The sequence below is a fragment of the Pleurodeles waltl genome, chromosome 4_1, assembly GCF_031143425.1.
Source record: "Pleurodeles waltl isolate 20211129_DDA chromosome 4_1, aPleWal1.hap1.20221129, whole genome shotgun sequence".
NCBI classification, from domain to species: domain Eukaryota; kingdom Metazoa; phylum Chordata; class Amphibia; order Caudata; family Salamandridae; genus Pleurodeles; species Pleurodeles waltl.
In genome coordinates, this window is record NC_090442.1 from 830,675,386 (window position 1) to 830,702,641 (window position 27,256).

General features: G+C 41.6%; 1 protein-coding gene across 1 annotated transcript in view; it reads left to right on the top strand.

Annotated features, from left to right (window-relative positions):
- Positions 1–27,256, top strand: part of BLTP3B (bridge-like lipid transfer protein family member 3B) — a 220,442-nt gene that overhangs the window by 53,222 nt on the left and 139,964 nt on the right. The window contains exons 3-9 of the mRNA XM_069229568.1: positions 404–442; positions 10,346–10,437; positions 13,950–14,139; positions 16,493–16,633; positions 20,926–21,096; positions 22,269–22,449; positions 25,005–25,088. Of these exons, the coding sequence (XP_069085669.1) occupies positions 404–442; positions 10,346–10,437; positions 13,950–14,139; positions 16,493–16,633; positions 20,926–21,096; positions 22,269–22,449; positions 25,005–25,088 (898 nt within the window). The remainder of the gene's footprint in view (positions 1–403; positions 443–10,345; positions 10,438–13,949; positions 14,140–16,492; positions 16,634–20,925; positions 21,097–22,268; positions 22,450–25,004; positions 25,089–27,256) is intronic.

The window sequence follows — 27,256 nt, forward strand, 5'->3', positions numbered from 1 at the left end:
TATCAGAGCAAGAATGTGTATCCCTCCGATTGACTGCAATGAGTTCAGATAGTGCTTTGCGATCCTGTGTATATTCAGATACAGCTTTCGTTGCCATCTTAAAATTAGGATATGGCTACTTCTCTGTACTTGCAGACAGTTATCATATCCTCTGTTTTAAAATGGCGGTGAAAGACGGGTAAAGCTATGAAAGTATTGTGGTAAATAATACATTATTCTTCTCCAGTATATTTGCTACTGTTTCTAATACCCAAAGGGACAATCTTTACCTAAACCAACTCAGCTTGTTATGTGCACTTTGCCGATGTCATGTGTGAGAGCCTCAATAATCAATCAATATGATCTATTTCCTGTGCAATTAGTCTCTTATCAGTCATTTGGGTTTGTATCTGTTTCTTTGTAGATACCATGGACAAAACTGAAGACCCATCCAATTAGTCTGGTGAGTGTTAAAAACGTTTTCTCTTTAAATTAGTTTTCCAAATATATGACGGTTTCCTTTAGTTGAAGTAGTTTTCGAATTTTTTATATATATATTATTTTTAAAAGACCACATACTTCATGAATGGCCGATAGCAGACTTTGCACTTTTTTTCTTTTTTGTTTCTGATGAAGTTCCTGAAAACATTTCACACTTCAAGAGGATGTCTACATTTTTCTCCAAAGTGTGATCCTGTTTCAAGAGTTTCTAATAATGTTCTTGGTTTTTGCTTGTCATTATTTTTTCTTGCCATAATATGAATTTGCCCATGCAGAACACATTTCAAACTAAATCACTTTTGGAGTTCGGACTGGGAACTCTGCCAAATGCCAGTTGGAGTGGCTTTACTTGAATCACCCGGACTAAAATACATTTTAAATAGGATTATGTGCTGAGCACATTTGAACTTTTTTCCAAGAGGGAAATAGTTTACCATTTACCTGGATTTCCAGTGATCACTTCTAAAACTGTCACCATATTATAAAACATAAGGTATTGAAAAGCAATCCCTGTCTCTGCCTATACGCATTTATTTAAACTGTATAGGACCAATTTTATTCTCATCTGCTTTTACAAACAGAGGGGTCTACCCAAAAAGTAGTTTAAAAACATTTGTAGACAGTGGTTTGACATGTAATTTCTGTACAAAGCGTTTGCCTTTATTTCTCAAACATAGCACTCCAAAACATTCTCTTAGTTTGACACTGTTAAGAAGTTTTATCTTACCAGTGTCCTTGTCTTATGTGAGTTAAGGACCTGTGGCTGAGTCCTAGATCATACATATTTACTTTTGGATGGACTCTCATGTGGCTTGTGGGGTTTCACAAGGCGTTTTCCGTCACCCATAATTTCATATCATGTATGATTTTCCCCCTTTTCCTTCATTCACAGATAAAGGTTGATATGTCACTCCTATGTAGATGCCACATACACTTAATGGTGACATTGGATTGTATTTCAAGCCATTAAGACTTTCTTGGCAGCATTAAGGCTTGGAGGAAAGTCAGGTGGCTCCTGCTTTTTATTGCTGAGACCAAAGTCATCCTTTTGTAATGATGAAAGAGACAGTAGCTGTAATTTCTTGCAAGCCGACATTCTATTTGCAGCATGACAAGGAAGTAGTCATCACGGATGCTGTAAGAAATGCAGACGTGTCCTTGGATCCCCAAGTCATGAAATAGGGATTTGTTTTGGCCAAACCAAACATTTAATAAAAGTTCCACCATATCTGTTTAAAAAAAATTCAGACAAGAGTTGGTACACTGATAAACTTGTGTTCATTATTGCAGCAATATTTGCCTGAGCTTCCTTCGACACTACTTAGTCCACTGCACATTGCAGATTGTGCATCATTCTGATTGATTATGTACCGAAACTGCTGTAAACAGGTATTTGAAATACACCATGCTTATATTTAGAGTCGGGTACATTAAGATTCATCTTTTCTGGCATTTAGCTATTATCATATAACTACTTCTTAGTAGCTAAAGGAAAAACATTCAGACACGTCCCACGAAGATACCTGCGAACTGTAGATCACTGTCTCCGGAGAGCTGGATGCCCAGCAGGTAGATAGCTTGGTGGTCTGAGGTGGATGAGCCCATAGACTTCCTGTGGTGCTTGCTCTCCATTGCTGTTATGGGTACTGACAGGATCTCCAGAACAGGGTAACAAACTCAAATGGACGACTACACAGAAACAGGAGTGGGGGGCCCTCACGCAATGCACAGAAAAGAGACCATGCTCAGCCAGGATTGGCTACAAAAACGTCCACAGCTCAGATCCTGATGGATGTTTAAGCAGATCATAGAGCAGATGGATGTCATATCCATCAATGTCGAAATCCTAAGAATGGACCTCCATAAGGTTAATGAGCTGGTGACAGAGCAAAATGTGGCTGGGCTAACCAAGGAAGTAAAGAATCTATGAGCAACTGTGCGCACCCTCACTGACAATAGCATACCTGGATGAGTGCTTAGAGGATACAGAGGGAAGGTTGCAGAGATGACACCTTCACTTTGTGTGTTTCCCAGAGCGGGCGAAGAGGACTGCACTGGACTGTTCTTGGATGGATGGCTAGTACCTGACAAACTGGTTGAGAGAACCCACAGGGTCGTAATGCCCAGGCCCTGTCCAGAGCAATGATTGCTTGAATACTCAATTATATGCACAGTGACAGAATCCTGAAATGGGTCAAATGTCAGGAAGCTATAGAGTTCGAGGGAAAAAGCATTCGGATTTTTTCTTACTACATCTAGGTAGTTCAGGCTCGAAGAAAATCACATCTTAGAGTGAAGAAGAAAATTAGAAATTTGAGTATGTTACATGCTCTTTTTCTTTCTCCCTGCAAAAATCCTACGAGTAGAAGGCCCGCACATATTTCTTCACTAAACCTAGGGATATGTATGACTGGTGCGAGTGTCCACACGCAAGAAGACCTGCAACAGACACACTAAGAGCACCGTACACCAGAATTAACTACACGCCTAGTGGATCAGAGGAGTGAAGGAGATGGGGTATGGTGGCGGAGCAATCTTCCTCGGATAGAGGTGCAACAAGCCGGTACTCTGGCATTGATTGCCACTGTAGACCACACAGTTGATGGGGCCACTTATTTTGAGAGCGCAGCGGTTGTTCAGCTGGTCATATTCATGGACAGGGAGGATGGAGTTGTACCTGGCACTTAGAGACACTTATTCATGAGATTTGATGATGAAGTTTGGGACAAACTATGCAATATGTTCATGTTTTGGTAAAGTATTGCATACATATTCTGGGGCATGTATGATGTCTCCAACTTTGAGCTCACAATGGGGGTAAAGGAAGAGGCTGTTATAGACATTTCACAAAGGGCCCGGGAGTGAGTATACAATCTATGCCATCATCCAGCAGGGAATGCAGCAAAAGAGGTTCCTGGGTGCGGTGTTGTGCAGTGGAGACCAAAAAACTGCTATGAACGGTGAATATGTGTGCAGAGGAGTCTCCGTCCCTGTGAACGCAGCTTGTTCAATGGCCTGCAGGAAGTTAAGACTGGTAGACCTTCCACTGCTTAGGTGAATACTTGCTAGGAGTGCATTTTAGTTGAAATGCACTCGTAGGGAATACTTAGTTAGCATTCAGCCCTGCTGTTTGGGGTGACCTGGGAAATCACGAGGTTTTGAGTTGAAAGGTTGTTTACCCATGGGGTATTAGGGTTGATGGGTGGCTCATGCACATGGGTGTGCACACGGTGGCAGCATGGATATTGAGCATTATGTCTATGAAGGTCTGGACCCCCTTGACAAATGTCAAGTCAGTGGAAATGGAAGGTTGCACGAATGCACCTCACTGAGTTTACCAAGACACTTTATATTGCTACCTGGAACTTCAGAGGCCTAAACGACTATACTAAGAGATACAGGGTGCACTTACCTTCAGTGACATGACATTTGTGTTGCCGTGCTGCAAGGGACACATTAAGCATTAGGAAGCCAATAAAATGGAAAAAATGGATGGGCCAGATGTTCTTTTATGCACAAGGTGTCAAGATATGGATGGCTCCAGTAGTGCCCTCTCAACATAGACATATATTGGTCGCTTGATCGGAGGGAGATTTGTCTCATAAACTTGTATGCACTGATCACTGTTCATAAAACCTTTTACTGACTTGCTATTACCATACATATATCTGCCTCTCATTTGAGGAGGTGGGGGACATCAATTGCATTGATGGGGGAAACATAAATCAATATTCCCCTAGACTTCACAGAAAGCCAGGAATGACTACTGCATTATCACAAGTTATGGAATGGCTAGGTTTTATAGATATCTGTTGTATCCAGCACCCAAGAGTTACTCACTACTCCACAACATGTAACACCCATAGTAGACTGGACTGTATATTAGTGACTCAGGACTTCAGCACTAGAATACAAAAAGCCCAATACCTATGCATGTTCCTCTCTGACTACGCCCCATTACTAGTGACCTACTCTGACAATGGGCGACAGGGACAGCCACTTCCCTGGAGACTGAATCCAGAGGCCTTGAAGGATGTCTTTCTTTGCTCAGATATTAGACCGGACCTAAAAACTTACCTTGAGCATAACTGGGGGTCTACAGGCACAAGAGCGAATGAATGAGAAGCATGGAGGGGGTAATGTCTCTCTAAGACATATGGTGTCAGACTACAGTTAACACTGAGAATTGGCACAAAAGGAGGCCAGGGAAGCACAATTAAAGACACAGGATGTCATGTACTCCGCCCCCCTGTGGAGACCCTATTAGAAGTTGACCACAAAATAACGACCCTCTGGGACACACTTGATAAACACACACTCCAAGAATATCAACAGAAGTTACATAAAGATGGAGACAAATCAAGACAACTGTTAGCAGGGCTCCTGAAGAGCAAGACTCCTCTCTCCCTTGAAAAGTTTTCTCGGAACAGGCCAGAAGGGACTAGGGCAGTGACACAGACCAGCATGAATGCAGTATTAGCTGACTACCTGACACAACTCTATAAGAAACTGAAGAGTATGGGTGAGTTTTGCAGACTTTTCTGGAACAACTTAGTATACTGACAATATCACAGGAGGACAGAGCGGAGTAGAAGACGGAAACCACGCAGGAGGAGCCACTAGCTGCCATAAGTGGTTTAGTAATGGGGAAAGCACTGTTAAGAGATGGGTTCCTGTCTAAATTGTATCAAACGTATGCTGAGCTGATAGGCTCCTTCTGGTCTATGCCAGCCGCCATGAGGGAGGCCATAATAGTACCAAGCCTGACAAGGATCCTGGGGAATTGGCCTCCGATAGGCCCCCTATCCGTGGTGAATGTTGACACAAAGGTGCTTTCCAGGGTGTTAGCTACCAGACATCTGCCTAAGGTGGGAATCCTAGTGCACAAGAACAAATATGGATTTATCCCAGGTCGCAATACCATGACGAACATTTGGTGCTTGCGCCATGTCCTGGTGTACATGAATAGCTCGCCTTTAGAAGGTGCCCTAGTAGCCTTCGATATTGAAAAGGCCTTTGACTCCCACAGTTGCCATTACATGTTTGAGGTCTTGGACAGAATGGGCTTTGGTCCAAAAATGTTCAAACTGATACAACTTCTCTGCGAGGGCCTGACCACGAGGGTCAGGTGAGGCAGGAAGCTCTTGTTGCAAAAGACCATGGAGAGATATGAGGTATGACTGCTTCCTGTCTCAACTGCTCTTCATCTTTACAGTGGAACCTTTGGCTGTACGATGGTGTCTGATGATGCAGCCTGGAGGCATGAGGATATGCTACACATAGTTTCAGTGTATGCTGAGAACGCCTTGGTGTATCTGACTTATCATGGAGAGTCTGTCCTCTTAGAGGGATTGGACTAATTTGTACTGCTTTTAGGTCTCAGAGTAAATAAGCAGAAGACTGTGCTGTAACCCTGAGCAAGTCTGAGGGGCGTGGCTCCCAGACTGATCTCCCAGCAGTCGGAATTCCATGGGAACTGAGAATGTTCTGTTATCTGGATGGCTGACACTATTGCCTTGCACTAGCAGCTCAATGTTGGGAGGGTCTTGCAGCGACTCAGCTCCTCCATAGACTTTTGGAACTCTCTCCCATTCTCGATAATGGGTAGGCTGGAGATTACGAAAATGGTCCTATTTCTCTGATATCTGTAATTGCTACAAAATAACATATATGCAGTACTAAAAGCTACCTTTTGAGAGCTAGATGGCCTCATGGTTTCCTTAATGTGGTCCGTTAAAAGGAGTAGGGTCCCACTCAGAGTGCTGAAACTGGACAAGGAGTGGGTCAGGCTTGGCCTACCAGACCTGGCACTCTACTAAACGGTCTCACAGCTGCGACATGCCACTAAATGGTGTGATGATAAATCCAGCTGGGAGCTCCGACTCTTGGATTGAACTGTATAGGGGGTGTGCTGCCCACTTTATTGACAAGGGGTACGGAACATCCAGACGGTACACCTGAAGTAATTAAACATGTGGCAGCGATTTGGCAGTTAGACAGTTGTTGAGGCAATCCACCTTTAGCAGGTGCCTACCAACTGTCTGACTACAACTGTTTTGCCAAATAAGGGAGGTAATCTCGTTGGGGGCCTGGAGGGCAGGAGGCTGCTTACCTATGGGTGACCTCTGCCAAGGAGAGGAGTTCTTGTCATTTGAGTGACATGCTCCACATGAGACCTTTGGGGACACCATAAGGCAGTTTCTACAAATTGCCAAGCTGACTCGCACAGCTAGGGGATTTGGACTGGCTTCCCTGATAAACCACATACCTCACTGACATTGGAATTGCTCGTGGAGGGGAAGAGGCTTAGTGTCCTGCACACATAAAGCATTGAAGGACTGCAGGTCGCCCATTGTGTATAAGGAACGACAAGCTTGGGACAGAAGCCCACAGCCTCACCTAATAGACGCATTGTGGGTGCAAGCTTGTGCTAAGGTACAAGAAGTGGCTAATAATGCTAGATTTGAATTGATACATTTTCATTTCTTTCATCAGGCGTACATGACGCCAACTAAAATGCACAAAATATACCCCAGCAGACCCTCCACCTGCCCGAAATTTATGGAGCAGGATGCAGATTTCCTCCATATGATCGGGACATACAGAACACTAACGCGGTGCAGGGAGGAGGTGGCGATGAGACTTAAACGAATGAACCGTGTTTCTCTCCAAATATCAATGTGTCACTGTTTCGGGGGATAGTACCTGAACCAAATGCAGTACAGCACATATTTGCAAAATTGGGCCTACTTCTTGGGAAATATCGTAAAGCAGCCACTCATTGCCTGATAGAGGGCCCGCCGTCTTACAGTGGACCACGGATATGGACCCTGGCAGAGGAGTTACAACTAAAAAGTATCCGAACAGATGATCGGCCAGAGGAGGATCTAAAGGAGTGAGCGGATATGATGAACCAAATGGTGCTCTATCCTGCATCGGATGATGATTGGCATAATCTGGGATGAATGGAAGGAAAATGATCTGCTGCACAGTAATAGAACTGTGACTCACTCTGTGAAGGTCAGTCATGTGGGTGCCTCAGTGGCTGAAGAGAGCTGGGAAGGGGTGTGTGGGCCAATGCCTGCTATGTAATGCTCCATGGAGTGTTGCCTTGCCTTGGTGCCCGGGGCAGTTGGTTTGTTACTGTATTGTATGACTGTCCTGTTAGACTACATAATTACAAATAAAGATGATAAAAAGGAGGATTAAGGCTCCGCAGTGTGGAGACGAATATCATCCGCATAGAGAGATTATTTTTCCCCATTAGAAATGCTGACCAAGATTCTAGTCAAGTGCTCCCTCCAGATGCAGCAGGCCAGTGGGTCTAATGGTGACACAAACCACATAGGTGAAAGGGGCACTCCTGTCTAATAGCTAAGTTAGATTCGACCTATTTAATCATCTGCCCAATTCCCCGTGAACTACAGGTCACCACATTAAAGTGGCAGATATGTCAAACAAATGTTACATGGACAAAACGTAGCGCTCTCTAGGCTGTCTCGTGAGGGTGAAACTGGCAATGGGCTCCTAATATCTGAGTTCGAAGGATGCTTTCCTTTTGAAAGTGTGGTGTGGTTTTGCTTAAGGGCACCAGGGAGCACTGAGTGCTGTTGTTTCCTGTGGTGATGCCTCTGCGGTCGGGTTCGTCCTGTTGTGGGCTGCCGCATCAATCACTGTTCATTAAGTGCCCTGTCACTATCTTGCTTCTGTTTCTGTATAAATGGTGCATGGCTTGCAAGTAAATAATTGCTTTTGCTGTACAGCAATCAATAGTGCCTCACTAGAGGAGAGTCAGTCCCTAAGCCGGGCAGAGCACGGCAGATCCTTCTGCAGCTTACGCTGTTTTTACTGCTCTGATGAGCACAGACGCTTGTTACTGTAAGGGAAGGGAGGCTCTAGCTGGAGCTACGGCTTTCACGTGTCAGTTCTCCTGGTTACCATAAACAGTGCTGCGCGTGCTGCTGCCCTCCCCGCTGGGTGTCATGCTTGGCACTGTGCTGTATGCTGGTAGGAGTTACTAACATATACATTAACCCCCGCCACCCACACATCGCCGTTCCTTTGTCACTCTGGCGATAATAATACGAATCATCATTTTAGTACGGCACGTCTTACTTCACTGAACGCTGTCAATGCGATCCGCTTATCACTCAGTGTAGTGGTGCTCAGTTAAGCAGCATAGACGGGTACCTCGGATCCTGCTTTACGGTGACACACACTCTCGCTCTCTCCGAGTCAATGACAGTAGGTGTGGCTCAATGACCAGCTGTTTAAAGCAAGCGTACCAATGAACGCGAACTCACATGTATTGCAATAATGCAAAGGTTACAATCCCTAATACTGCAGTAAACACTGTGTATTCCCTCACTGAGCGCGCATTTAGTAGCATTGGGTGATGGTAGGAGCATCATGACCCGCTGGAGGCTTCCCCGCTCCTGAAACGTGGCTCTTTCCCACGCTCAACAATGCCAATAAGCAGAATATTACATTGTGAACATTTGCATCTATCTGTCTTATATATCGTTGAATGTTTTATCGTACACAGTATCATGGTGTAAAATAAAACCAATATTTCATAGACTCCTAAGGATTTCATACTAATGGAGTCTCAAATTCAATCCGATTTTTCCCTTTACCTCATTAATATGTAAGGATAACTGAACATTTAGCTAAGGGCACCCACAAATCACCGTAGAAAACTTTAGCATTGACTGTTGCACAATTATCAACGTCTTGATGAACACTAAGCAAAATCTTATCATTCCAATTTCAATCTGTAACAAAATATGGGCGCAGTTCATCAAGCCACGCCACTCAAAATTAGAATTGGCTCCTCGTTCTGGAGCTTTCTGAACTTAAACACAATGCTTCCTAAACGTCTGTAGCTGTGATATACTTTTATTTGGAAAGAGAACCTTTCCAAGGAAGATATGTCTTATACTGATATGTTTATTTGGTGTCTCCCAACTTTTTTCGGAACCATTCTCCATATGTATAGATTATGCACTCAGCACTTTAAACCTTTAGTAATTATTTTTGAATGTCATCTAAAGAAGAGGTCTGTGAGAGTTTGAAAGCTAACTTATTTAGCCTGTTTGTATTTTACTTTGTTAGTCCAATAACATTTATCAAAACCTGTAATGTCATTTTGTTGTAGCACACATCAAGAGTATGCTTGCCAGGCCCCGTCCGATTTCTGTTTTTATATGGCTGATTGACCTTCCTCTCATAAAAAAGGCACCAGACAGCCTGTGAGACCCAGCTGAAGAAGCCGAGGGAGCGCTGGAGGGGAAGGGAGACATTTTGTTCCCCTCGTCACTGAGGTTAAAGGCAGCTCCTGCAGCGCACGCAGCACGCCCGAGGGATGCCGGGAGCTGGCCGCTCCCAGGATGCCCCCTTTGCCAGCCTGTGATGCTGATACAGCCAGCAAGAGAGGCATTCTCTCTGGCTGGCGCCAGCTGGCACCCTTCCACTCTGGGTGCTAATATATATTTACTCATGGCTCTGGTTTTAGTTGTCAGCAGCTTTGAATAATTCTGCCGCCAGTCCTGCATTATCGTACGCCATGGCTGGTTAGTAGTGCCAAACCCAGCTTTTCTGATTAATGCCTGTATGTTCTCCATCACGGGATCAACTTTGAATGTATAAACAGCACTGTAAACTGTACCTGGTGCGGTTTAACGCATACCTCAGCTTTTGGGTGTTACGACCGTAGTAAGATATAATTGAGTATGTTTTCTTTTGCTTTGTATCACGTTTGTTAGTAAATCATTTTTAATGGACGCCTACATCGTTATTCATTTTAAATGGTTTTTGTATACTTCTGTATTCACATGTGTAACATCTGTCATTTATGCTTTCAAAGTCCTTGGATAAAGTAATAATGGAAATGAGCACCTGCGAAGAACCACGTGACCGCAACGGCCCCTCACCTCTAGCAACTGCATCAGGACAAAGGTCAGTTCCAATGAAAACACTTTCTTAGTGCAGCACGTTGTACGGATATGTCCAGACAACGAGAATTACAGCACACGAGACAACATTCGGGCATTCCTCTTGGCCTTTTATATTTTTTGTATTAGTGAACTGAGTGAGAGAAAGCATCGTGTTGTGTAACACTTTCAGTTTACTCACTCCTGGGCCAAAGTCTGTGCCTTGAATTATTTTATGAGATTAGTTGGAGGTGTGCATCATATCATTAGCCATAGATCCTGGACCTACGTTGGACAAAATAAGATAAAGTGAGGAAACACCAAGGTTGTCTGGTACCACGTGAATAAATACAAATTGAGAAAAGGGTATCTCTCGACCCATATTTTCCCCATAATGCAGTGTAGAAGAAAATAACTTGAAAAATCTCCAACTATGCTTACAACTACTTCAGCCTCCATCATGCGCGTACTTCCTGGATTGTGTAGTTTTTCATCCTCTCTGGTTGTTTTCTAGAACTGAATATATTATGGACTGTGCAACTATTCCATCGTACCTACCCATATACATAATAACATCACAGCAGCATATCATTTTAGCAAGGCATGTTTCTACTGGATAGTTCAGTTACAAACCTATACGTTATATACTTAAACGTTGTATGCATTATCACTGATTAGAACCGTCACAAGCCGAATACATGGTCAAATTTATGAGTTCATTAGGGTAGGTTTTTATCGAATGAATCCTCTTTCAGCTACAAGGTAAGCTAGAGCGAGACCGCAGAAATGTAATCTGCTTTAGTTTTCCAATAGTGCTGACACCATATTTGTAGTTCTCTGTCTGCAGATTATACCCATGTTAATCCAGAAATATAGACCTCGACTTTAAGTGGTAGATTCCATACTTTAGGACTGATAGTGATACAAAAGAACTAAAATAAATATTGTGCACAGATTCATCATGACCCAGGTGCAAGAATGGAGGCCATCAGCATATTATTGGCAAATTGTCACCATGTAGCACTAGTGACCGTAAGGAATTTTGGCAATGTTATGTCACATACTGTATACAATACATTATCACCATTATGTTGAAAGAGTGACAGTCTCTTCACTCTGGGCATAGTAACATGCATATCTGATGCTATTGTCTCACCTTGGTTCCTGTTTATTTCCCTGTTCTTCCAATCCATTTCCAGTTTTCCTATTGGCCACAATATGTTACTGTCAGGTGACCTTTCGCATGGCTTGCTGAAGAATATATCCTGTTTATCCCCAAAACTGGATATCTTCGGCGATTGCCAGTAGCTGAGATTAATTCAAGTGTTCTATCCATCCCCTTGTTTTTGTTGTTGTTGTTGTTGTTGTTGCACTTAGTGTTTTTAAGGCATCCCTTCTGGGTCATGGATCGGAAGGCTAAGCTGTTAAAAAATCAGATCTTCTTTTGAGATGGCATTTTGGGTTAATAAGTGTGTGAAACCCAAATTGAGGCTTTTATGAAGTTAACCTTTTGAAGTGTAAGTAGGATCTGCAACCTTTTATAACCCACGACACTGCTGATGGCAGGTTTGTTTTCATGCTAACGGAATATCCAAAATCTAAGTTTCTTTATGAAGGGCATCTTTTCAAGCCTCACCCAGCTTCCTCCTCTGAGCAGTGAAGATATATTCAGTGCCAGGAATCCATGCTCTGTAGCATGCAGAGGTCATTTTAAATTCTGCACTTAAAAGTGAGAATAAATCTTTTTAGATAGATAGCTATTGGAGGTAATCAATCATGTTCTCTCGGGGACCATCTAAATACTGTAGCCAGGCTAGAGAGAGAGAGAAAATTAAGTCTATCTCCAGCAAAATAATTGTCATCTCCTCAGCAAGAATTCCACTTGCCCACTCCCCTCTAATGAGTTGCGGCAGGGTTTGTACTCATTTACCATATTTGTAAGATTTCAGGTCACTAGAAACCCTTCACTTGTCTTGAAGTAAGACAGTTTGTTCTTACAGACTATTTAAAATGGTATCCTTGAAGGGATAATGGCATTACCTCTTTTCGAGACATCCTGTAATCTCTAAATCTGTAGCACAAAGACTTGCACATCCCTCGCCCTGGACAGTTCTGTGAGATAATTTCAGTCTCTGAAGGAGAAGAAGCAATTTGAGTCCGGTGGTGTCCAGTGTGTAGCCAAGTCATTAATGTGTCTGTGTTTCAAACAGCTGCTGCCTCATTAGGCCTTCTGCATGAGTTGGACGTAGTACAACTGTCCTTGGATGACTGAATGATTCACACACTATTGCTTGCAACACTAGAGGATGTAAATAGAGCTGAATTATCATGCTTTGTCATAACTAATTACACACATAACCCTCTTTCGTGTACGGAATACATTCAAGCTTTTTGAGGCAGGGTAGGGCCTGGTCTGTCTGCTGGCGGCATGGGCGACAAAGCTATGACAATGTCTGTCATCTTTTCTTCAGTCAGGTCCCAGACGGCTTAAAAAAGAAAGGGATATTGTTGTGATAGTATTTGTGATGTTGTGTCATTTTTAGTTCATTTAAATTATGGGGGTATTTCCATAGTGTGGATATGGAAGCTGGGAATAAAGGTGGGGATAATTTAAAATTTAATGTAGGACAAAAACATTTGGCAGAAATGTTCAATTATTTGTCAAAATAGTACTTGAAAAGTAGACCCAAAAGTGAGTTTTTATATAGTCAATGTGTAAGGAAGTGGCTTATCCACAGATAAAATATGTTCCCGGTGGACAATCAAAAATAAAGTTAATGTACAACAGGACATTAGTGTTAAAATTTCAAAGGCAGAATTTTCCTCCTGGTTGAAATTCTACATACTTAAAATTATGATTGCTGTAGTATCCCTTGACTGAGAGAGTCTTGAGAAACCCTGAAATGTTGAAAATTGTCTTCACATCTAGAACGAGAGCATATTCCTGATTCTCTCTTGCCATCCCTGCATCAGGCTGATTATTACTACACTAAGAGCCTAATTATGACATTGGCGGATGGGATACTCTATCACAAACGTGACGGATATCCCACCCGTCGTATTACAAGTTCCATTATATCCTATGGAACTGTAAAACGGCGGGCAGGATATCAGTCACGTTTGTGATGGAGTATGCTATCCACCAAGGTTGTAATCAAGCCCTATGAGTCCCATTTATTTTTCTGCACTCTTCTTCCCCAGAGGTCCACTTTCTGGTTGGACATCTATGGCTTTTTTTAAAAAAAAACTTTTTCATGGACAAGTTCAGGATCTTGTTACCTTATTCATAGTTTGGGTAGAATGTAGTTGATATATTCATTATGTATCATCATGTAACATGGTGATGGGACTTAAGGTTGTGATTCACAAGGTCTTCTATACATCTAGAACGGAAATGCAGTTTTTATTTTTTTAACAAATGAACATGAAAGACATTGATCTACGTTTCAGTTAAATTTCTTCAAAACTATTACCCTTATTAAGCTATTACCATTAGGATCATTTGCCTTTAATTAAAACTCTGCATTCTTTTCCTAGTGAATATGGCTTTGCTGAAAAAGTAGTGGAAGGAATTTCTCTTTCTGTTAATTCAATAATTATCCGGATTCGTGCAAAAGCCTTCAATGCCTCATTTGAACTTTCCCAGCTGAGAATATACAGTGTGAATGCTAATTGGCAACACGGTGATCTCCGATTCACACGAATACAACATCCTCAGCGCGGAGAGGTAAATCTATTTTGTCTGAAGTGTAATGTGTGCAACTTTGTGTTTTCTGTAATGGAGTACAGTGAGCCTAACTCTCACCCCCCCAAGTTCCCATTTCTCAAATTAAGTTCCATCTGTCAGCCATTTTAACATTTGTTGAAGAACTAAAAATTCCTTGTTCGAAGGGCGGTAGTTGAGTCTTGGGTTAGTGAAGGTGATTGGTTAATTCTGACACATTGTACTGTATGTTTAGAACCAATTTTATTCCTTTTAGTAGTGTTAAGCCTGGGTATCAAAAAGCTGATTATTCTCAAGATTATTCGATGACAAGGAATAGCGCATATGGCTGGGTCCAAACTAGGGTGGCATGGTGAGCAAAAGAACGATGGATTAAACCCAGATCTGTGACTGGGGGTGAGTGTTTGCATTGTTCAGCACTCCGTCCATCATCCTTTTGTGTTGCTAAAGTTGCACTAAGGGGGAAGGGTATGCCCAGACGTGGGTCCCGTGCTCACTGTGCCACTGGATTCAAGCTAGCCTGGCTGATGAGGGGCGAAACCCTGAAACCGGTCCCAGGATGCTTGTTTCCGATCCAGGGAGGACCTGGCTTGGCAGTTCGGGCTGGACTGTTCCCATGAGGAATAGGGGCAAGACTGATTTGCATATGGCTGGGTCCAAACTGGGGTTGCATGGTGAGCAAAAGAACGATGGATTAAACCCAGATCTGTGACTGGGGGTGAGTGTTTGCATTGTTCAGCACTCCGTCCATCATCCTTTTGTGTTGCTAAAGTTGCCCTAAGTGGGAAGGGTATGCCCAGACGTGGGTCCCGTGCTCACTGTGCCACTGGATTCAAGCTAGCCTGGCTGATGAGGGGTGAAACCCTGAAACCGGTCCCAGGATGCTTGTTTCCGGTCCAGGGAGGACCTGGTTTGGCAGTTCGGGCTGGACTTTTCCCATGAGGAACAGGGTCAAGACTGATTTGCATATGGCTGGGTCCAAACTGGGGTGGCATGGTGAGCAAAAGAACAATGGATTAAACCCAGATCTGTGACTGGGGGTAAGTGTTTACATTGTTCAGCACTCCGTCCATCATCCTTTTGTGTTGCTAAAGTTGCCCTAAGTGGGAAGGGTATGCCCAGACGTGGGTCCCGTGCTCACTGTGCCACTGGATTCAAGCTAGCCTGGCTGATGAGGGGCGAAACCCTGAAACCGGCCCCAGGATGCTTGTTTCCGATCCAGGGAGGACCTGGCTTGGCAGTTTGGGCTGGACTGTTCCCATGAGGAACAGGGTCAAGACTGATTTGCATATGGCTGGGTCCAAACTGGGGTGGCATGGTGAGCAAAAGAACGATGGATTAAATCCTGATCTGTGACTGGGGGTGAGTGTTTGCATTGTTCAGCATTCCGTCCAAAGGAATAGCGCTCACATTCTTAGCTTAGTTATTGCGTAGGAGTTCAGGATTTAAGATTGAGAAAATGGCATGGTTTAAAGACAAACATTTTTTATTCTGGTATGCTGCATTGTGTATAGGAATATATTGTATGTCATAAATAGATTTAACTGTGTTGAGTGGTTCTTGGATGTAGTAGTTGCAGGTTTGCTGGGGGAATTTAAACAAGACTTGGGTTAGAGGTTAGTTGTATTCATGTCAACTCTGTTTCGGGACCAGGGGTGCACAGGAACTTAGAAAAGAAAAGGGTGGTATGTAAAAGGGTGCAGCCAGAGCATGAGTACAGAGTCAGTTCCCTCTGTCCTGCAGTTCAAGATGCTCCATAGACCTAACACAATTTCTTCATCTACAGACTGAATGCAGCAAGAACGATATGGGTTCTTGTGTGACTGATGTTCAAAGAGTCTTATGTAGGGTATAGATTTATTTCATGGTTCGCTGCTTGTCCCCAGTAGGTGTCTTGAGGCGCTTGGACCTGATGGACACGTGTTCAGGTGTTTGTACTTTGTAAATATGGTGGGGTTTAACAGAAGATTTGGCAGAACGTTGTAAGTGGAGGTGCTCCACACCATCAGTCACACACTGTCGGTTAGTTGTCCAGCCTGCTTCATTCATTGGTTGTCTTGCTGTATGAGTGACAGCATTTTGCCTGGTAACTTGCACACATCTGTCTGAAAGGTGTCTAGAGTGCCAGAGCTGGGCTGCTGGGCCATTCCTTTATTTTTATATTCATGCCTTTTTTGCATGTTTGTGCATAAATAAATAAATTTAACATTGCACGCTTGTCAGGAATGGACTTATTTTCTTTGCCACTACTTGTTTTAAACTATTTTTCCCATTTTCTTTGCTTCAAAATTAATATTGTTCTTTCTTTCGAAGGATATGTAAATAATGAAACATAATAATTATTTTCTGTTCAAAGGTATTGACATTTAAGGAGATAACTTGGCAGATGATCCGAATAGAAGCAGATGCTATCCAGAGCTGTGATCATGAAATAATGAGTGCTCCTGTCCGATTGATTACCAACCAGTCAAAAATAAGAATAACACTTAAAAGAAGGGTAATAATTAAATTTTTATTATAACAGTGTGTTTATAGAATGTCAGCAGGTATCCTATTCTTTGGGATTTGATTAGCATAAGCCCACCTTCTTAGACTAAAGGCTTTATTTTGAGTTTAGCGGACGGGATGACCCATCGGCCGAACTTCCGATGGGAAGGCTGCTGCCATACTGAGTTCCTCCCTGCCAAGCCCATTACAACTTTACCTACTGGGTTTGCGCCTGTCAGCCCAGCGGCAAAGTGGCAGCAGCTTTGTCAGCAGCTCGTAATCGAGCTGGCGGCAATGCTGCCAACCGCAGGGGGCACCAGCACCCTTGTAGTGCTCACTGTCTGCAGAACTGCCAATGCCAAGTGCATGGGCCCCTCTGTTGCCTCCTTGCACCTTTTCTCTGCCAGCCTTTTCATGGCGGTTCGACCTCCATGAAAAGGCTGGAGAGAACCAGGTCGTAATTAGCAGGGTGGTGCTGACTTCAGTGCCGCCCTGGCTGATTCTGACCTCCACCACCATCAGCCTGTCGGGACCGAAGATCCCAGTGGCGATGGCGGTAGACCTCGTTATGTGGCGGTCATACCGCCACAACCGCGGCGATCCGACAGCCACTGCGAGTGTGGCGGTCCAAGGACCACCGCACTCGTAATCAGGCCCTTAGTAACTGTTTGAAATGGCCACACAGATTAATCTGCTGTCCCTTAATATTGTGAATTTTTAGACTGTGGATCACGATTTTATTATTTTTGTCAGATGTTTAGTATTGGCAAACGCCAGACCTAAAGATGACTCAGCTTCAGTCAAGAGAAACTACTGTCTTAAGTGAGTGCTGCCACATGTGGGCATCCAGTAAAAGTTTAAATACCTTCTTCTAAATTGTTAGCATACTTTGCAGTTTCAAACAGGGACAATAAACTAAATAGAGGGTCACCACCTCTTTCTAGATTCTGCATTTAAATGTGTAGTTGGGGTGTATTGTTTGGTCGTTTTATGTGGGTTTTTAAGTAAAGCTTGCTCTGATTTTTACCAGGCACCTGTCAGATTGAATGTTTCTAGATGGACTGGCTTTCCAAAATACACTAATATAGCTCTGTTTAGTAATTTGTCAGGTAATTAGAAATTTGGTAGTGAGTGTGTATATTAGTGTCCAAAAGTAGATTCATTTGCTGGCATAGTACCCAGAATTATGTTACGCACTGGTGTCTGTGGCCTTTACACTGAAGGCAGCATGAGATATTTCTTTTTATAGATCTACTACTACAAATGCTTATTTTTCTTATCAGGGTGTATGTCTGGATGTGTTTATATAGTGCAGACCTACCTCCAAAGCAGTGTAGCACAGCAGTGTAGTAAAAAATGAGTGACTTAAATAAAAGAGAACTTGGGTGCAACAGAAGTAGTAGAGGAAATGCACGTCAGACCTGGGTTGGACCAAGGTTACTAGTAATGAACTGTGCAGCACAGGGCTATTAGCAAAAAAAATCCCAGTCAAGTATTGATAAAAATCATTGCACATCATATTTAATTCTTTCATGTTAAATGTCACTATACGTTTGAAAAGCAAAAATTGTATTACAAAGTATATATATATTAATATATAGGTAATTCCTTCTCTCGTTTTTTATTGTAAAATGTATATTAAATATACAATTTTCCTGTTGGCACGATTTTAAACCTATTGCTAATGAAATAACTTCACAACACTGGAATTTTAATTTGTCTGTACTCATATGATGGACCTGCTCCTACAAGAGTTTAAGTTGTTAATAAATGAGGGACCATAGTCAACCCATGACCTTGGGGTTCTTATAAAGTTAAAAGTTGTCACAAGGTGAGAGACTGTTGTTCATACAGTTACAAGTTGGGTCATAATGTATGAAATGTTATATCCTGCCGAAAATGACTGTTAGAGGTTTACTTTTATTTTTCATCTTTCCCTTTTGCTCTATGAGGTCTGTTTTTTAATGAATTTCTAGTCAAATGTCTCATATGTGGTAGTTGTATGTGTTGCCTTCAGTGATGTTTTACACATTTGCTGAATTACTCATCACTACTAAGTCAAGATATTAAAATCTTTGAGAGTTTTCTCATTTGCTGTATATTATAAATTAACTGGGGATTATCTGTTTTACATCTTAAAATTCATAAAATTAGAGTAACTACTTAGAACGCCAGCAAAATCGCACATTGAAGGTAGTAACCAATAGCGTATATATGAATAATTTGTAATGAACTAGGCAACATATACTTAAGGAAATGCATAAACAAAAACACTTAGGCAATGCAATCTGATTTAATTGGTATATGTGAATCATGGTCACTCTCAAATCAGGCAGATACAGACCTCAATAAGGGTTGTATTTCTTGAACTGAAATTTTATGTGAACAAAGCACTGAAAGATTCATTGGACATTCTAATTATTAAATGGATATATTAGGTTTGTTTTCAGAGGTTCTAGTTTTTTGGTTAGGTTTGATGAAATGGTGAAGAATAATCATAAATCCAGCCATGAAAGAGATGTGCATTCTATTGGTAGTTAACATACACAATCTGTTCTTCTTCATACAATGTATTTTGTAAAATTTGTTTTAAAAAAATCCATAACTGGAGTGGGATTTCAGTAAATTATCTTGCAACAAGCAGTGATTGGAAAATCCTGCCTCCTGAGAATACAACGAAAAGTGCAGTATTTGACTGAATGGGCAAGTAGGCCTGATACCTTACAAAGACACAGATCCTAATAACAAACTGTGACTGATTACAAATGCCAAATGTTGTCCGTGAATGTAAAAAGTGCTCCCTAATTTCAGTAACTATTTCTCTTTTTCAGTGTGGTTTCTAAACATTTTTTGTGTTCTTGAATAACAGTGTCAAGTAGAGAAGCTCCTTTTTGTTCAGAAGTACCCCATTGAATAACCGTGGATTGGGCATATTCCTCAGCTGCCATGAAATTTGTATTTTACCAAATCCACTCAATGGTTATTTGACAACAGCCCACCACTAACCCCTTAAGCCCTTAGGTGGGTTTTAGTTTGCTCATCTCTGTGTGATCTTCTGTAAATGTTCCTAGAACTCTGAGTGGGAAGTGCATCACAATCAAAGCAGAAAGTAGTTCTTGTACACTCATGTTAAGTGTTGTGTTTGGGAAGGACTCCACCAGGGAAATATTATTGTCTTTTGGCTTCAGTAGCCACTGAGCTGTAATTGCTAGGCCCTTTTATTATGTTGTAGAAACGTAGGAATCCCTCTGACAGACCAAGTGTAGTTGCATTTATTGGTAATGGAAAATTCCCCAAAATTTGAGTCATGCAGAATTCACATCCCTTCTCCCCATTCTGATCCTTGTAAGTCGACCATCAGTGCTTAATTTGAGCCGATGGGACCACCATCACTCTTTTTTTGGGAACTTCTGCTTATCTTTTTTTCATCAGACTCTGACCCAGAAAAAAAGAGGAAAAAGGCAGCAAAGTGGGGGCAGAAGGAGAAAGACAAGGATAGAAAAATTGTAACAGGAAAAAAACAGGGATGATCAAGAAACTGCAGGAATGAGAAAAAGTGGCACAAATAGTATGTTGGTGGATGAAAGAGGCATGAGGTAAAATTAAGACTAAACATCCCTGCAACTCCGCAACCTGAGATTGAGTAGCGGCACTGTTGGCTTCTGAGAAAATATTAGGCCCAACACTTATTCTTTGACAAATTAAGCACTGCTGACCACTCAAGTTATGTTTTTCCCATTTTCCTAGCGATACTGTTAATATTTTTTGACTGTAAAAAGAGTTGAAGACCACAAATTAAAGATAAACCTTTCTTTAGATCTGAAATCTGTATGAGACCAAAAATAACACTAATGAATGCCTGCTTGTTCCATGTGTACATTTTATACCCATGTTTTAGGCATTATTCCCTAATTATCTGACCAAAGCAGTTTGCTGACCTTTGACTCGTACAACCTTTGATATTCACTGTTGCCTTGCCTTGCGACATTCATTGTCCTTCTTTAGTTCATTGTGTCTGCAACAATTATCAGTTCCCTTCTCACCGGGGGGCCAATTGTAGAAGAAATCTTAAAACGCTGAGGAATTGAAACCACACAAATGTTCTGGCTCCTCTGAAATTTGATTACTTCTGAATGCCTGTACTAATGTTTGCAAGAATAATAATAGTCCTGTGACATACATCCTAAAGTGTTTTAATACCTAACCTCTAATGTGCATAAGTCTCAAATAGCTAAGTGTGCCAAATGTTTTTGCTTGTGTTTTGTGGCAATTTCCTAAACAACATTTATATTTATTCAACAGTTGAAGGACTGCAATGTGGTTGCATCAAAATTAATATTGATACTGGATGACTTGCTGTGGGTCTTAACCGATTCCCAGTTGAAGGCTATGGTGCAATACGCAAAGTCTCTTAGTGAAGCAATAGAGAAATCTGCAGAACAGAGAAAGAGCATGGCCTCAGAACATATCCAGGTACACAGCTCGGTTTTTTGATTTTACATTAAAATAAAAAATTATGTATCTTGACAATGTGTGTTAAACACCCAGGTTATGAAAATTTCCAGTGCCTTTGAACCCATGCCTTTTTCAGTGCTTCATTTCACTTGAGCTAGGCTTGCACTGTACAGGTAATGCATGGACAGTTATATACACGCATGCATGCACTTGTGTTCCACATATCATGCAGCATTTTGATATAACATAGACATTTTTAATGAGAAAAGAGAAATTGGCATTTTGCTAAAATAATACATTGACAAAATACCTACATTTTCAGATTGATCAAATCATAGTATTTGATATCCATGGTCAAATTGTTTAGCTAGTGCTTTGGAAAACCAGAAAGTCATTAGAGAGTGGAAACTTACTGTTCGTTTTGAATGGTAAACATGAAGCTTCATCTTTAAAGCTTGTAATCAGACCGGCATGATTGCACAGTAAGGAAAAATTTCAAGAATGTAGTTACCACTTGTGAATTTGGGTTATACAGACTTTTACAGCAGCCAATAGTGACTCCAGTCTGACACAAATTTGTATGGCTAATATTTCTCCTGCTTCTCTTTGTTGATTGGGGTCCTTTAATAGACAGCAAGAGGGGTGTGCTGCTTCTCTAGTTTTAAGACTCAGACATTACAACATATTCTTTGCCTATGTCCCAAGCTTTCTTTTGAGGAATGCATTGTATCAAATCTACCCGGGCCCTGTTTGGAGTGTGAACATGGCCAAAGCAGTTTTTTACTGCCTGAGTAGAAAGACATACATGCAGCTGGTTTGCTTGTTGGTCATGTTTCTTTATGTGGTTCTGAAACTATGCAGCCAATTGGTTTGATATCAAAACCAACTTGAGTAGACACCGTTTTGATTATTAATTTTTGTAAATAATTGTATTAAGGCTTTTTATATGATTGCTTCTGACCAGCTCCAGTTAGGTTTGATTTAAATTGGTTTATGACTGATTTAATTTGACCTTTTAGTAATTGTAATGTAAATACATGCACATGTTTGTATTATTGTTATTGTATTTAATTCTTGAAATTCCCTTACATCTCCTTGTACTTTTCATGTACAAGAAAGATTGTTATTGTTTTTCTAAGACCTTTGAGTAATTACAAATGCACCTCTACATGTGGTACTATGTCTTGTAGACGTCCACTCCAGCAGTGAGCTCTCAGCAAGTTAAGCCCCATCAGACATCGGCAACACCTGAACAGAATGATGCAATTGCAAAGCTCTTCTATCAATTTGATGTAAAAGAAACATCACATCATTTACTAATTTCTCATTTGGACCTGCACATATGTGATGACATTCATTCCACAGAAAAAGGTGAAAAATCTTTTTATAATTTCAGTTGGAATTTTAGACTGTATTTGGCTTTCTACAGTAATATTACATAAACTGGTGTGACATGTTTTTTGTTGTATTCACATGCAATTGAAGAATGCCACAGCCAATCAGAGTTCTTCTTCTTCTTTATGTACATTTCTTCTGGGCCCCAAATGTATCCTTGATTTCAGTTTTTCTGCTCTCCTACCATGGCTGCCCAGTGTGACAGCAGCATGGCTTCCACCTAGGAGATTCTCACCAGCACCACATTTTGAACTCAGCCTTCCATTTGAACCCGTAGCCTTTGTATTTCAAAGCATCTTTAGCAACAGTCTAATATTGATTGGAATTCCTGAGATTAGCAAGCTCAATTAGGTGAAACTGGGGTTGACCTCACCTGCAGGCCCATCCCCAGGAATGGATCAGTTGGTTAAAATTGGTGAAAAAGTGATGACAGGGCCAATAAACTGGCTGAGAACCAGTGGTCCAGGACATGTGCACTTTACTTTCAAAAAAGATTTCAGTTAGAATTAAGATCAGTGGGTGCTGGGGTACAATGAAACCAGTTTAGGTATCCCTTGTCAGCTGTGGTCTTGGTCTCAGCTCACATTTCAGTGGAATTACCATGATGGTCTGTGCAGGTTAACCTCCTGCAGGGTGTGAACTAATCCATCAATTTTGACCAAAGGTTACCCTATAAAGGGGTGCATCACTTGTATGCCTTGTAGCCCCGAGATGAGACGATATAGCACATCAGTTTGCTGAAGCGGAGCTGCTATCTTTTATTTCAAGGTTGACAAGTCAAAGTGTTTGCCAACACAAAACCATGCATTTGTTACTTAAAAGGTTAGGAGTAGGCACACTTGGTTTTACAGGAATGCCACACAGATTTAATTCTGGGCTCTCAGGCAACCTTGATGCTCATGGTATCCAAAATGGTGCAGATGGACAAAGCGCTGCTGAATGCTCTTAGTCTGCAAAAGTCAGTATTGAATGAATTGTTAAAGTTGCCTCCAGTGCGGTTTGCCTTTAAATAAGGATAGGCAAAAACACACCAACATTTAAGGGGCATCCAGCCCTTGAAAGAGAGAAAGGATGATTGATTTCAATTTTCCTGCTCTCCTGCCACAGCTGCCATGTGTTTGACTTGAGTTTGCTACACTGTAATCTTTGTGGGAGCTTGTGATTGGCAGGGAATTCGGAGATAGAGAACGCTTAGTTTGTAGGAGATATTCACAGGACATCTAGGGTGTTTGGGATAGGTCTACATTGGAGAAGGGACAGAATCAGAGGCAGCTCACAACAACTCTGTCTATCTCAGATGCTTCATTGTTGTACTGAGTGGCAGTGGACTCAGCCCATTCTTGCACTGTGCCCAAATAAGTGATCAGCAGAGTGCCCTTATCTTTGTTTCCCCAGTTTGGCTGCAGCATTGGAACATTTGCACATTCAGTGACACCTGACTATGTTGACTTCGGTAAAGGCATTGCTTTACCCTGAAATAGTGAACCTGCCATCACAGAGATAGCCATGAAATGTTCCAGTAGTGGCCTACTTTACTGCCTGGAACTGCAGTTGGGGGAATGGTGAAGTTTTCCCATGCACTGACAGACTTTGGGTAATATAGACAAAAGGCCAGATATCCTGCCTATCTCCTGAGTCATGTCCTAGTCCCTCTTGGTTTGCATGTTAATGAAGCCGTTGTGTCTCACATACCACTACTGAGGTTACCGTATGCGCCTTTGTCACTTTCTTTTTTAGCTTCAAGAGATTATTGGAGAAGCAGAGGCCATAATTTTCTTAACACTCCCAAAATTTGATTTTCCCAGTTTTTTTATATCTCCCTGATAATTTGCTACTGCTTCAATCTCTTGCTCAGCCACAATTTTAAAAGCACCGTTTTGGCATGCATGATCCCTGAGAATATCTTCTTCCATTCATCTTGATGATCTAATATTGTGGTCCGGCTTAACATGGGTAAACTGGAAGAAACATTCTGACCATCAGACTTATTTGAATATATTCTCCTGGGGTGTTTCTGAACTTTATGGTGCTGTATTTTCTATTTCTAAAATCGATTAGGAGGTAGTTATATGATAGAGGCTCATTTCCAAGAACCTGAGCCAATCCTGTGTACATAGTGCTGGAATGAATTAACTTGAAATTGAAGGGCATGCATATATTTCAGATCAGTTATACAGTTTTATGAATGGAGTCCTAGTCATTAATGGTCAGATTCTTTTTATTTTATCTAAGAAGCGTACAGTAAAGAAGTGCTATCCTATAGAAAACAAATACCCATGGATATGATTTCTTAATTAAGAACTAAAAGAACATAGTCTGTATTCGAATTTGGATCTCGTTTTGGACACAATTGCACACATAAATTGTCATCCCTTTATCTACAAAGACAGGTTTTGCTATGCCTTTTTAAACTCAATTTAAAATGTCATGCTTTGCTATCTGTGGTTTCCTGTGCTCCATGCATTGCTATTGAGGCGCTTGTTACATCTCCATTGTAAACGAAACCAGTTTCATGCACTTTATATTTACAGGATTTAACCGGCGTATTACAGGAGGTGCAATGCAGCTGTCGTTTAGCCAAATAACTGTGGACTATTATCCCTCCCATGTTGCAGGTAGGTCGAGGTGTTTTAGATTTTTGCCAGGCATTTTAATTGTATGTTAAGCTGAACAAGTTAACAAACAATTTTCATTATATGACTACCTAGTTCAATATGAAAACCCCTGGAGAGTGTTTGAGGTCAGTGTGATGTAGGTAATCCAAAAGGTTACAAATAATCACTTTCTGTGTTGGGTGCAAAACGACATTCCTGTGTTGATTTTCTCATCAAAGCTCCTTATCCACTCTCCCTGGATTTGCAAACCAAAAGCAGTTTTAGAACAGAAATAAAATGGAGGTTAAACTCACTGGAAAAAACACACTTCTTAAAAAATGCAATCCAGTGAAAGGTTAAAAATCTTTCCGTGTTGGCAAAACAGTTACCAAAATTGTGATATGTAATTGTTCAACCCGCATTGAGCCTCTGTAAAAAAGGATTACCAGTAGTTGTTAAAATATTGTTAGGGTTTTCTACTGTTGGCTCCATGCAGTATTTTCTTGTTCATGTTTTTAAACTTATAATGAACATTAGTTTTGCATCTGATTCGGTTCACCTTGTGGAGACATTTGTTAATGGGTGCAGAGTGGTTCTCTATTATTGCTAATCACATCAGATTTGTCTGCAATGGAAATGTGTTTAAAGTAACTTCAGGCAATGTACGTACCTCGGAGGTTACTTCCAGGGTTTCCATCCGTTTAACATCTTGCTTTGGCAGTCAGAGCAGAAATATGACCCATGAGTAGTTCAGACAGCTCCGCGTTTATTTATGTATAACTTTTATGAGCATTGTTGTTTCTACCAAAGAACATATATTTAAAAGCAACTCTGAAATAAACTTCAGTCACAAGACTATTTACATGTCCTAACATTACAGCCTCTTCCAGATACCACCTCAGAATAATTCAGTCTCACATCTTGTGGTCAATCTTTCCCAATTGTGTAGTAGTAGTATTGGGTTAATTTGTAAAGGATTATTTTCTGCAGGGCAGGGCCAATACAATGCCATACCCAGGCATTGGATTGGAAGGCAAGAGACCAGGGCCGAAAAAGTCCTTTCTTACATGGAAGCCTTTTCACCCAATCTTGATTACCAGGTTGTCTATTTCTTAACGAACATTGTAAAGTAATTGGCGCACTGAAGGTTGTTATTGAGACACACGTGTCCCAGTCTCAATAGCTATCTTCAGTATATCATCACTCGCTATATAAAATGCATTGCTTGTATTTTAATAATGGGTTCCTGCCCTATTCCTCGCTCATAAAACACAAAACCAGTACCTTTTTTTTTTTTTTAAACAAAAAACAAACGTTGTGTTTTATGTACTCAGTGGCAGAGAAAAACGAAAATTTTAAAATGTAATACTAAGATAACTTAGTATATTGTTGAAAATGTTTTCACTTTTCACAATCTCTAGTATAAAGAATGAAAGCGATACATGTGGTTTATGATAGATGAAAATGGCACTAGATTTGCTTGTGTTAATGTTATGGTGTGAATGGATGTGAGGGAGAGGTTTAAGGGGTGCACATGGCATTCTCGGCTAGGGCAGCAAAAACTCTAAGGCCGACCCTGGAATAATGCATGTCCTTTTCGCGCATGTCCCATGTACAAGGTCTGGACGAGGGGCCCATGATACTTTACCTACTTTCTACTTGCCCAGTTTGAACCGCAGATTGAACCATTTTTTCAGCAGTAAAGTGCGGTTTCCCAGGGACAGGGTTTTAGAAAGCAGATTGCTCATTTGAAAGGCTATATGCCATGTAGCCCTTAAGAATAGAACTAAATCACTTCGCTTCATGCACATTCGTTCTGGCTATGACTAGAAGTTCGGTCCTCCCATCTCATGGATAAGCTCCACACTCTGGCCCTCATTCCGGGACTAGCGGTCCAATGGACTGGCGGTGGGACTGGCATATTATGACCGTGGCGGATCCGCCACGGTCGGACCTCTGACACCACCAGGCTGCCGGCAGCCTGGCGGTCCCGTCGGTTGTAATCCACCAGGGCAGTGCTGTGAGCAGCACTGCCCTGGGGCTTACGAGTCCTCATACTGCCAGCCTTTCAATGTGGATGTCGGGGGGGCCCTGGGGGCCCCTGCACTGCCCATGCACTTGGCATGGGCAGTGCAGGGGCCCCCATGCACCGGCTCATCGTGCATTCCTCTGCCCAAATTACAGGCAGT